The sequence below is a fragment of the Excalfactoria chinensis genome, chromosome 2 (genome assembly GCF_039878825.1).
Source record: "Excalfactoria chinensis isolate bCotChi1 chromosome 2, bCotChi1.hap2, whole genome shotgun sequence".
In the NCBI taxonomy this organism is placed as follows: Eukaryota; Metazoa; Chordata; class Aves; order Galliformes; family Phasianidae; genus Excalfactoria; species Excalfactoria chinensis.
The window spans coordinates 34481623-34494332 of NC_092826.1; the positions used below are offsets into that span (position 1 = coordinate 34481623).

Consider the following 12710-nt stretch of genomic DNA (forward strand, 5'->3'; position numbering starts at 1 on the left):
AATGCCTGGTCTAAGTCGGAGTCAGACCTGCTTCAAGCAAAGGGTTTGGAAGAAATGATCTTCAGAGGTCCTTCCAACCTGAGTAGTTCTGAGGTTGTATCAAATGTCCACTATTAATAAGGTGATGTTAAACTACTTCAAGTCTAAAAATCCAACTCAGTTCTAACAGAGGAGATGGACTTACAATCAAGTGGAAATGGCTGAAGTTCACCCTGAGCACCACAGCCCATGCCTATCTTCTGGTTGTTCCATCAGGTTCCAGTTATTTTGCCCTCACTTTCTCCCTAACTCTGAAACAGCCCATGGTTTTAATTTTCTCCCATTTATTTGCAAGCACCAAGTGGATGCACAGCCCCTGCATCTAAACTGTAATGTGACAGAATCCTGTATGGTAAATTAAGGCAGTCAGAATGAAAGCACAATGGGGAGCCCGTCCTCCCTCTTCCTCATTTCTCTCTGACTCAAACACATCTATGCAAGCAATACAACAACACACTTCCAGCTGCTGAGGGAACTGCTCTCTTCCTCTCCCTCGCCCTCCCCCTGCATGCAGTTTTGCTTGCATGTGAGCTGCACGCTCCAGAAGGCAGATGTTGATGAATTTTAATCCCCTTGATTTCTCCAGTGGATTGAACCCCAAATCTCTAAACATCCTTCTTAATGCTGCAGTAAGTAACACATATCTTTTGGTTACAATGATTTACAGCTAGAAAGAAAGGAAAAGAACAAACAAACAAACAAACAAAAAAGGCAAGCAAAGGACAATGAAAATGAAACATCTGAAAAACAATCTATGCTGCAAGTGAATTGAATACAAGCGTTTTAGATTACTGTCTCCCACAGCCTCTGCACCCTGCCCAGTGCTGGGGCATGTACCTCTGGCTGCAGTAACAAAAAATGCAGACACATGGTGCCCTCCACCTACCTGCAAGCCTTCAATGGCCAGCTTGAGGATAGATGGTGTAAGCTTGGAGGCTTGCTTGAAGGAGAAGTTGCTCCAATCTATAATCAAAATGAAGCCATTTATCTGAAGTTCCTGATCTTCGATGAGCACTTCCAAGGACAGTAGGATTGCCCGAAGGATATCTATGAAGGAGTTCCTAAAGACAAAGCATTAAAAAAAAAAAAAGAAAGAAAGAAAAAAGAAAGAAACCAAATCAATGGTGGCAGTTATCTTCAAACCTCCAGATAGTCAGCTTTGCTGCAGATGGGGTGTGTGTGAAGGATGGAAAATCAACCTTTTTCTAGTGAAATACTTTTTGAAAAGAAAGTTATTTCAGAGGTGTTACTAAAGTGCTCCAGATCTGAAGCTCACATTCCTCTGCTTGATGTGATAAGTTCTGTTCACCGCTGGACAAAATAAACCATGAATTAAATCTTTTTTATTCTTCTGGCATACCTTACAATAGAATTTAGTTAAGCTACTTTGGGAAAATATTTGTCTGCGGTGAAGTGAAAGAGATTCAGGCTATCAATTTAAATCCCTGCTCCTTTGGATATACTCTACCAGTTTTTTCATTAGTTTTTACTCTTTCCACTTCAAAGAGGAATATCTAAAAAAAAGAAAATAAGTCCATACAATACTAATATAAATTGTGTGGTTACAAATAGACTGCCTAGTTTTCTACTCACGTAGCAGGAATGATCCCAGTCTTTGCACAACAAGGCCTATCTGGAACAGGTTGCCTAGTGAAGTTGTGAATGCCCCTGCCTGAGGCATTCAAGGCCAGGCTGGATGGGACTTTGAGCAGTGTGGTCTAGAGGGAGGTGTCCCTGCCCATAGCTGGGGGTTAGAACGACATGATCTTAAAGGTCCCTTCCAACCCAAACCATTCTATGATTCTATGATTCATGACCCTTCTAACTCTAACGCTGTATAATTATTTCAGTAATGCTTCATGAAAACAGCACATATAAAGCATTTTTTTTACTATCCACTCAAAATAACAGTGAAATATTTGAATGATAAAAATCTTCCTTTCAGAGCCTGTGCTTAGGAATTCAGATCTTTATTTAGCTGTCTCTTATTACTACTGGGTTATCAAAAAATTACCCACCCATATTTCCCCATGCTTTCAGTAGAAATTTCTTGCCTGGGAAATACTTTATCCATTTTCCTCAACATGTCACTAACCTGGTTGTTCCCTGCCTAGATCCCTTCCACCTCCCCATATTTGCAGCTTTAAGACACCATGAATGACATAAAGTCAACACAAAGGCTCTTTTTCAGATGAGTACAAGGAGACATGGAAGTGGCACAGAAGTCCTCCAGGTGGGCAGTTGCTGGCCTGCTGTTTGCTGAATGCAGGGGCTGGATAGAAATCAGACAGAGTGCCACTTGAGGCTGAAGCCCTCTGCTCCTTAATCTTAAGGCTTTGAGACAGATCATTCAGCTGTGTGACAGATTTGCATCCAAATCATTTTCTATGCATGAGCACAGAACCACTTTCTATTAGTCCATCTCTTTTGTTCCTTGCTTAATGTTCCCTTCGCTTTTCCAGCTCCTTCCCCACCCCCTTCCAGTTTAACTCCTTCACAAGAAAGTAAAAGAGTTAAAAAAAAAAAAAAAAAGTTAAATAAATTACTATTACACAAAAGGAAATGTATAAGGTGCTCTAAAGATTCAGCATGAAGCCTGCTGAAGTGAGCCATTAATGAGTTACAAAAGATTTGCACATGCCCCTGAATTACAAAAGGAAGAAAGAAGGGAAAGGTCCTATCTGCTTTGGTTGAATGGGAAGGTGCCACAAAAGAGGCTCTTGGAATATCCTGTGGAAAATGGAAAGTTAGCCCAACAGAAGCTAGTGATATGGCACAATAATGTAAAACAAAACTGAGAATGGCTTAGCAGAGGGATTTGGTGGGGAGATTAGCCAAAGGCATAACATGAAAATAAATAAGAAGAAATTACTTAATTATAAGAGGTGTAAGCAGGCTGTGAGAGAATCAAAAGGCTCGGTGGAGTACCAGGGTGCAGTGGGAACATTTAAAGGGGATAAAGACATTGCAGGGAAATTAAATGGTCTATTTGCATCTTTCTGCCACCAGCCTGTTTGAAGGAATACCTGGAAAATAAAGGTGAGGAACTGCTGGTAAATAAGTCAAATAAGACACACTGCAAGGATCTCTGAGAAGATAACATCAGTGATGGTTTTTGATCTTACTCACTCTAAAACAGTTCAGCACAGGCTGTGTTTCAAACATTTAAATCAATTGGATTACTCAGATAGTTGAAAATATAAACTTGCAGAAATACTGGCAGGTGAAACTGTTAGGATTGCCTGAATCATAGAATCACAGAATGGCCTTGTTTGGAACGGACCTCAGATTGCAACAAGTTCCAAACTTTTGCCGTAGGCAGGGTTGCCAACTGCTACATCAAGTACTAGATCAGATTGTGTAGGGCTCCATACAACCTGGCCTTAAACATCTATGGGGACAGAGCATCCACAACCTCTCTGAGCACTCTGTGCTGGCATCACATCACTCTCTCAGTAAAAAAACTTCCCCTGGCATCTAACCTAAATCTTCCTTCCTTTACTTTAAAACTGTTCCCCCTCATCCAATCACTATCTACCTATGTAAAAAAAAGTTGATCAGCCTCATTTATAAACTCCCTTCAAACAGTGGAAGGCTACAGTGTGGCCCCTTCATAGCCTGCTCATCTCCAGTCGAAGCTCTAGCCCTCCGATCATTTTCACGGCCCTCCTCTGGACCCTCTTCAAGAGCTCTGCATCTTTTGTGCTGGGGGCCCAAGACTTAACCAAGATGGGGCCTCATGAGATCATGCGACAAGTCAGGTAAAAGACTATGACTTGCTTTGTTCCCTCTCCACAATAAATCACCTATGGAGAGCAGAAATGCCTCCTTAGCTTCTAGCTGTGGGACAAGTTGTCACTGTGCTGCCAGGAGTATTTCTACTGGGACTGAAAAGCATGAGAGGAATTGGAAAGAAGAAGCAGAAAAATATGGGCAGGTTACCTCAAATTATCTAAGCTAACCAAAACTGAAGTATCTGTAAGGAAAGATTTAGAAAGGGAGATATGAACACTGAATATCGTAGAATCATAGAATCTTTTTAATTGGAAAGGACCCTTAAACACCATTTAGTCCAATTCACCTGCAGTGAACAGGGGCACCTGCATCTAGATCAGGTGCTCAGAGACAGTTCCAGCCTGACCTTGAATTGATGCTGGTGGAGAAGGAAATAAATACTTTGAATTGTTCCCATAAACAGTCAAAATATGGCGTGCATGGAAGAATCCTTGGAATCTAGTCAGTGTTGGCTTTTGAAGTCAATTTATGAATTGGTTCATAACAAGTCCCTGTAGCTACCCCACCTTTCCATCAGTGAAAGGAGATGGTAGTCAGTCCAAGCACTGTGGGACTTGATCTTTATATGTGATGGACTTTTGATGAGAAAAAAGTTCCATGTATGAGCTGTACAGGACTCGTTAGCCACTGATTGGAGAATAAGTAGGAAGAATAACTGCATAATGAAGAATCATGAATAAACTTGGTGACTCACTTGACTGATTGTGCACCAGAGAAGATGAACAGCTGAGCAGAGGAGCTCACAGCTGTCTCATGCTGAAAAGCACTTGTCTCATCTGTGTGAGATGTGAATATTGTATATGAGCTCAAAAATTAGCAAGACTTGTCAAAGATTTACAAAGAAAATGGATTACATTCACAGCAAATGTTCATAACAAATAATTTGACCAGCCAAGGGTAACTTTCTCTGTAGAACAATTCAAAGCTATTTGAAAACATTAGCTGCAAAAACGTGAATAATTTCCTGGTTCCCAACATGAGAAATTCTATACTCAACAATATGAGATTTTTTTTCTTATACTGTAGGTCACAACCCCTTTCTTTGTCATATGAATAACAGATTTTTTATTTTTCAATGGATGTAGAAATATGTGAATGTGAAATTCCTATTGAGTGAAACTCCTGTTTTTTAGTGAACAGATAGTGTCAGTGTGAGCCTATAAATAAGGTTCCCAAATAACTGTGTATCCAGGATGAGAGTCTGGATAGAGAAGTGTAATGATCCTTTTTCTGTGGAAGATCTTAGTCCAGCAATGTACTGTGTGCAAAGAATGGAATAGATTAAGATGCGACCTGCACTATGTTTAACAGTGCTAGAAATTCACTGCTTAGTGTATAACTGAATGGAGGCCAGTCACCCACAGAAATCTGGCTGGCTTTGAATCCATCCTTGGAGTGAGTTGGATGCCTCTGCCATTGCCAATGAAGGAGAAATGGAGAAGTTTTCAGGAAAATAAGTTTATTCTTTTATCATCCAAAAATTGCCTCTTAGTTGCTTTCTTTAAAATACGGACAAATTCACCATGTTTCATTTCTGCCTGAGGTTCTTCTATGTAAGTACTATGAGGTGTTTTGCCTACACCTTCTACTTCAGTTGAACTCCATAGCAACCAATAAACCCTGAAATGCACGCTTTGCATTCAAGCCTGTGTTACAAATCTCCTCCTACATACACTCATTCATACTGTGGGCTCACTTGCCAGATGAATACTTTGTCCCTGATGTTAATGTGACTGTGCAACGACCCTTCCTTATGTGCACCTCAGCTGAGAAACAGGGACTTTCACAGCCTCTGTACTTTGTGACTGGGAGTGCAGAGGGTGAAATTCTTCAGACCCCTGGCACAACCAGCTTTGACCAAAGGGACCTACATAGGGAAAATGAGAAGTGACATTCACTCTTCCCTTTGCTTGCTGGGTAAAAAGCTGGCACTGCGTCACAATAATCTGCAGATTCTTAAATCTCTTACACTACCACCTCTAAACATGTTCACAAAAACAATATTACAGAGCAACTGCAGTAATATGAATGGATAATCTCAAATACAATTTTCCCTGGAGTGACCATTAGAAGATGACAAAGAGTGCATTTGTGGTGATTCTGGGCTAGTGATATCCACTGCTGGGGATTTAGGAGATGACACGTGAGAACAAACTGATATCACAGCTCAGGATACTGTCTCAGACTATTCTGGTTTTATCAGTGTTGTGAGGACGCTGTTTCTTCAAAACATAATTGTAGTAATGATGAAACATCAAGAATGCTGTCACATGAATAGCTTATGGGTAGAAGCTTTAGGATTGATGGCTTGAGTTGTTTACTTTATTCTGTGTGATTGCATAGCCTTTTCTTATTGCCTCCCAGCACTACAATCCATTCTTGAATTACACTAAGCTATTTGCTCAATTTCTTGCATCGTTGTGTTCCACAAGTTAATTTTTCATTACAGAAAAGGAAAGGACTTCCTTTTGAACATTATGAAGCTACTGTCTAACTGCAGAAAGCAATTATACAGCTTCTTTGTTCTATTATTATAAGAAGGTACAAATGACATTACTGATTAAGTGTCTATTGAATCACTTTCTCTCTCTATAATTCTACGTATATTTGCACTACTTCTTTAAAATCTTTCCATTTTAAATAGTCCTGGACATTTTGTTCTGTCCTGATGTGATTACCTCACTCATTCATAACTCTAATGAATTTCTTCTACTGCTCTTTTCTGGGGGGATGCTGCATTTTTTATATTCCCTTGTTTTGAGATAATGCAATGTAAATTGAATTCAGCATCCAAGGTGAGTTTGGAATATCATACATAAAAGAATGTTATCTTTTCCTATTTATTCTCTGTCTCATTCTTAATTCAGCCTAACATCTTATTAACTTTTCTGACCACCACTGCACGGTAAGTACACTTCTTAATTGTGCTGTCCATAATGACTTGATGTTTTTCTTAAAAGGTTAACAGTAATTGAAAACCCAGAAGAAGCTGCATATAGATAAGAGAGAATGAAGGATCTGCATACAAGATGTGGCCACATATTAAATGCAATGCTCTTACACTGACTTAGACTTCATTGGGTTTTATATTTTCTTCATAATAAATTTTGTTTTTCTAGATTATTCCCATTGTTTTTCCACAATTTTTGCTAATCTTTACTAGCCTACAACATTTCATTTATTTTTTAATTTATTTTGATCACTTCACCATTTGTCTATGCCTGGAAAAAATATTATTGCAGGGTATCATTTTGCCACTTACAAATCCTGTTATCTGCATGAAATTTCAAGGCCACTTTTACATTCAAGGCAAGAAATCACTGGAATATCTGTTAGTGTTACTAAAAATATTTTTATACTACTCTTCTCCAGAAGATTTTTGATAAGCTAACTAAATGGCATGTTTACTTACTTTACCTCAGACAATTCCAACAAAATTATTTAATTGGCCCTTTGGTTTGCAAGCAGTCACACAGCAGACCTCAATGAGGACTAGATCAAACAGTAGAGGTAGAATCAAATAATGCTGCTCACCAATGCATATATATTCTGAAAGTACTGAGTTCAGAATTACAAAGGTTATATAGGGTACTGGTTAGGCTATGGTTGGACTTGATGATCTTCAAGGTCTTTTCCAACCTGGGTAATTCTATGATTCTATGATATTATTGTGCATGCATGTTCAAACACTGAGTACTTGTGGTGTATTTATCAATCCAGAGACCTCTGAATAATGTAGCAGAATGCCTGAAAGTTCATTCAGGCACTTGCTTCCTTCTCTGTGTTGAAAAGCTTTAGTTATTCAGCTGAGAAGCAGACTCCTGCTCTGTGCTTGAGTCTGCAGGTAATGAAGTTTCAGCTGATCACCACAGTCTAATGAACACGAAAGATACGTACCATGTCACCTCCCTCCTTCTAGTGCCTAACCTGAAATCACCATGAAGCCTAAGGTCAAGGGATGGTCCACCTCCATCTCCTATCATTAGAGTTGCAGGTAGCATTAATTTGGCATGCTTGACAAATGAGAATCAAAACATGCCTGAGAGAACTGCTTGTATTTTGAAAAATATGCTGTTGGTGGGTCCCATTTTGAAGATAGATTTGACTCTACAGGACAAACACAATGGAAGAAATTGCAGGAAAACTGTATAATCAAGAGTGTTGACATGGTCAGGAGCAGACTGTAGTAGGCTGAATCAACCCAGTAGGAAGAACAGAGCTGTCCTCATAATGGTGAATAGTGAGTTAACTGAGAGTGAAAGAGGGGTAGAGCTCTATGCATGACATTCCAGACACTGTTTGTGACAGTGGCATTCATTCAGCATTATGGCCCTAACAAATGTACAGCATCAAGAAGAAATATAAAAATACAGCAGACATCCCAATGGACCTTTTTAAGAGAGTGTGACATGCTCCTTGGCCTATGTGAAATGAATGCACGCAGAGAAAGGCTGTAGCTGACTGCAGCAGTGGCACATCTTGAAATGATTCACGGGAAGATGGTGGGAAAGGTTTATGAATCTTCAACTGAAAGAACATGCCTTATAAATGGATATGTCCACATTTACAGAGTAGTTGTGGTATCACCAGATGGTGTCATGGAGAACTAGAATGACCACGTTTTATTTCTCCTTTCAGGAGGAATTAAATAGAATAGCAGTGCTAATGAAAGCAAAGAAACAATTTGTAAACAAAACGATTGGGAACATTAAATTTCCAGATTTAACAATCTTTCCCCTGTAAAAATAACATTTTATATGTCATAGTATAGAGGATGATGCAAAAGAATCACGTTACTAAAAGGCTTGGAACTCCTCAGTCTAAAACAGTGAGAACAGACTGATGAAGCCATGTGGGACACCATCATGGAATGAAAATAATCAAAGCTGAATCTCTTCAGAGATACTGGTTAATGTCCAGATATGAGAAGAAAAAGTTGCAAAAAGTAGACTCACAAGCCTATTTTAGTAAACTCTTCAAATTTAATGGTTATTAAATCAGGAAAAGGTATACACCCATGTTCATGCTGTACCCAAATCTAGGCAGAGAAAATAGCAGACTTTAAAAATATGTACAAAAGAGATGTCAATCACGAAAAGTTATAAATTATTTTAGTTGAAGCTCCTGAGGGCCAATAAAAGACAGACATGAAAATATTCAAAGAATTTCTTATAATCAAATGAAAAGATGTGTCGAGAACTACATATCAAAGAGGCTTCCCACTGGAACAATAGACAACTTTGATAATGCTGACAAGACAGAGGAACCTGATATTGTTGATGCAGAGATGATCATTGGAGAACTCACAATATATGCTATAAAGATTCATAAGACAACAGTCCAGAAAAGAAGTTATTTGCAGATCTCCTCAAAAGAAAAGGAAATAATGAAAAAAATAATAATAAAAAAATGCAATAATGACTTAACCAAGGAGAGAAGGATGACTAGGAAAAAAAAAAAATGAAATAGAGACGGTAGTGAAAAGTGCTGTTGGACAGAAAGAAACTGCTTTGCAGTTTCAGACCAAGAAAAACAGGCAGTTTTCATCCTAGCCACTTTTGAGTGAATTATACTTCATGCAACATCATTGGAGAAAGTCAAGAAATTAATGGTAATCTTCATTCCCCATAAGAGCACAAATATTTATTTGTTTGTTTGTTTGTTTGTTTGTTTATTTCCAGAAATCCACTGAAAAGACAAACAAGATGTAGTTGTAGAAGACTCCAGACTTCATCAAATCTTTAACAAGATATAAAATGTGATGCAATCCAACCAAGAATGATGAGTCAAATTAAAGGTTACCAGTGGAATTAGAAAAAGAAAGATGTGTCTTCTTACTAACATTTTCCAGATTTGTCACAAACTTCACTGGGCATCAGACCTCCTGTGACAAAAGCATCTGACAGTAGTTATTCTGGGTGAACTGAATTCCATTGACACAGCTCTTCATTTTGACAACCAAGAAAATAGATGACATAACCCAATGAATCTTTTGACTAATAAGTAGAAATCAAAGGTTGTGGAAAACATTGGTCTGGATCACAGCACACTGTAGGAGAAAACTTAGGAGATAGTATTGAAATCAACTATACAGACAGTATGAAAGATATGAGTGATAACTGCCACTGTAAGAACACCAGTGAGTGAGGCATTTCTCCTTTTGAAGGGGAAATACTGAAATCAAGTATATTCAGCTCTTTAATGGTCTTTTACTAGGTGTTATTTTGCATGAATGACAGTAATAGAGCAAAAGAGTTCAGCCTAAAGGAAGACAAAGATCTTTACCAGTGGATTTTACTGCTACTATAAAAATTAATGGTGGTGAGTATAACAAAAAATTGTTATAACAAAAGAGGCACAGCCACATCCTGCTTTACAAGTGAGGAAGTTAGCTGTCTTTGGGTGTATGGGATTTCTCTGACACCTCAAAGATGCAAAATATGGCTTTCTGAGAGAATTTCAAGGAAAAAAAGAAAGAAGTTGGGCTTAGAATGCCTCTCTACCACACATTAAGCCTAGTGGACATTTTTTCCAAATCTACAATGTGAACAAATTAATGAGACTGACCCAGTTCATTCAGAAATACAACTATGTTCAGACTGACTTTCTCAAAACAGATGAAGTTACCATGGAACAAAAATGTGAAATTCCATCTTGCAGAGAAAAATTAGAAGCAGTCACAGATCCTTTTACCTTTTCTCAAAATGACCACTGTGCAAGATCAGAAGACAAAATGGGCTGTAATCAATTTTGAGTTATGAGTTCAAATATCATAATCACAAAAGGAAAAATAAAGTAAATTTTAAAACTCACATCAGTCCTCTGTGATTTCTTAGTACATAGTGTCCTCGTAATGCACTTGGGTACATTATTCCCTCAATAAAAATAGATCAACAAACAAACAAATAATTAATTAAGGCAATCTACCTGGAGTACTTACTCAGTAGTTTTACTTCATATTTTAGCAGGGTTTTACTTATTCCACCATCTAGTAGTCTAGTAGCAGGAGACATTTTCCTGGATGGGATGGAATGTGTCTTTGTGTTGTCAATTGATAGCTGCAGTGTACAGTAGCTGTTTAATTTGAGATCTCGAAGAAATGAGAAATGAGATTGTGAAGCCTTGCATTGGTGGAGAAAGGAAGGCCAGCTTGAGTTTCTTTTGTCTTATGACGTTTCCTATGTGTGATGCCAGTATGTTTTTTTCTGTATATGCCAGCACCTATCTGTAGGGTACAGATTAGTGCTGCAGGTACTGTGGGGTTTTTGCCTTGGAAAAGTAATATGACATTATTATTTTGGCAGACTATCAAATTCTCTCTAGAATTTCCAGTGGAAAAAAATATGTATTGTTTACAGACGATTAAAATTCAGTTGAACTGAAACAGAATTACACGCTAATTGCAACACTAGGGATTCTGAAAGAAAAGTTTAACTGATTTCTTACCACAGAAGGCATTAGCAACCTCCTAAATTGTTCTAACTTCTGTACAATTGAATATACAATACACATGGATGAAGAAATTTGATTAAGGCACAACTCTGCACTATTCCAATACAAATAACTACACATACAGCAAAATGTGTAACAAGTACAGAAAATAACAGATAATTTTTTTGTGATTTTGTGATGTCCTGCCTGACTTCTTTTTGGAAGGAGGCCATCTCTGGAGCCAGATGACTTGAACAACCAGGATCTCTACTAAAAACATGAAGAGTAACAATCGTAGACAACAGGAAAAGAATCAGTAGATACCATCACAACAAGTCTAGTAACATGGTCTTGAGAAAAATCCAGAAGGAAAATTTCAGTCCTAAAGGTATGTGTGGAAATCTTGAACAAAGAAATCATCCCTGAGCCTGTACTTCCTCTTCTTTTCTGAAAAACAGTTGCATACAGTACAAGCTTATTTCTAAAGAAACACATTGTATTTTTTCATCTCTTCCTTCCCATTAAAAACAACAAACATACAAAATTTTATAAAAATAGAAAGTCACAATTAGTCTTCATGGAGATCTAATTGGTTGTCATCTTGATGTTAAGAAAGTCAGGGAGTGGGCGTTGCCATTGACATACTCTGTTTCACCAGAAGAAATGCAACTCAAAGTCTATTTTTAAATGAGCAAAGCCTACTTTTCAGGATATGGCACAGTACATATTTGTACCATAACCGATAATTAGAAAATTTAATATATTGAAGCTGCAATTTGATATTATAACAAAATTGCAGGGCTTGTTAATAAACTACATCAGGTGACATTTTTTTCCTCTGTTATTATAGAACCATAGAATCATAGAATTAGAGAATTGCTCGGGTTGGAAAAGACCTTAAAGATCAAGTCCAAATGCAAGCTAACCATATTTCCCTAACTCTAGCAAATCTGCACTAAATCATGTCCCTGAGCACCACATCCAAATGGTTTTTAAATACATCCAGGGATAGTGACTCAGCCACCTCCCTGGGGAGACTACTCCAGTGCTTAACAACCTTTTCTGTAAGGAAGTTTTTCCTCATCCCAACCTAAGCCTCCCCTGGCACAACTTAGTACATTTCCCCTCATCCTATCACCTGACACCAGTGAGAAGAGTCCAGCCCTGCTCTCACTGCAATCACTTATCAGGTATTTGAAGAGAGCAATAGTCTCCCCTCAGCCTCCTCTTTCCCAGACTAAACAGCCCAATTTCTTTCAGTCTCTCCTTGTAGGGCAGATTCTCCAAGCCCTTCACAAGCCTTGTTGCCCTTCTTTGGACCTGCTCCAGAACCTCTATGCCCTTTCTATACTGAGGTGCCCAAAACTGAACACAGTACTCAAGGTGAGGCCTCACCAATGCCGAGTACAGGAGCAGGATTTCTTTCCTAGCCCTGCTCACCATAC

General features: G+C 38.4%; 1 protein-coding gene across 2 annotated transcripts in view; it reads right to left on the reverse strand.

Moving 5' to 3' along the window:
- Positions 1 to 12710, reverse strand: part of CLVS1 (clavesin 1) — a 115119-nt gene that overhangs the window by 79411 nt on the left and 22998 nt on the right. For both annotated transcript variants that reach the window (XM_072328558.1, XM_072328559.1), the window contains one exon: positions 926 to 1100. In XM_072328558.1, the coding sequence (XP_072184659.1) occupies positions 926 to 1100 (175 nt within the window). The remainder of the gene's footprint in view (positions 1 to 925; positions 1101 to 12710) is intronic.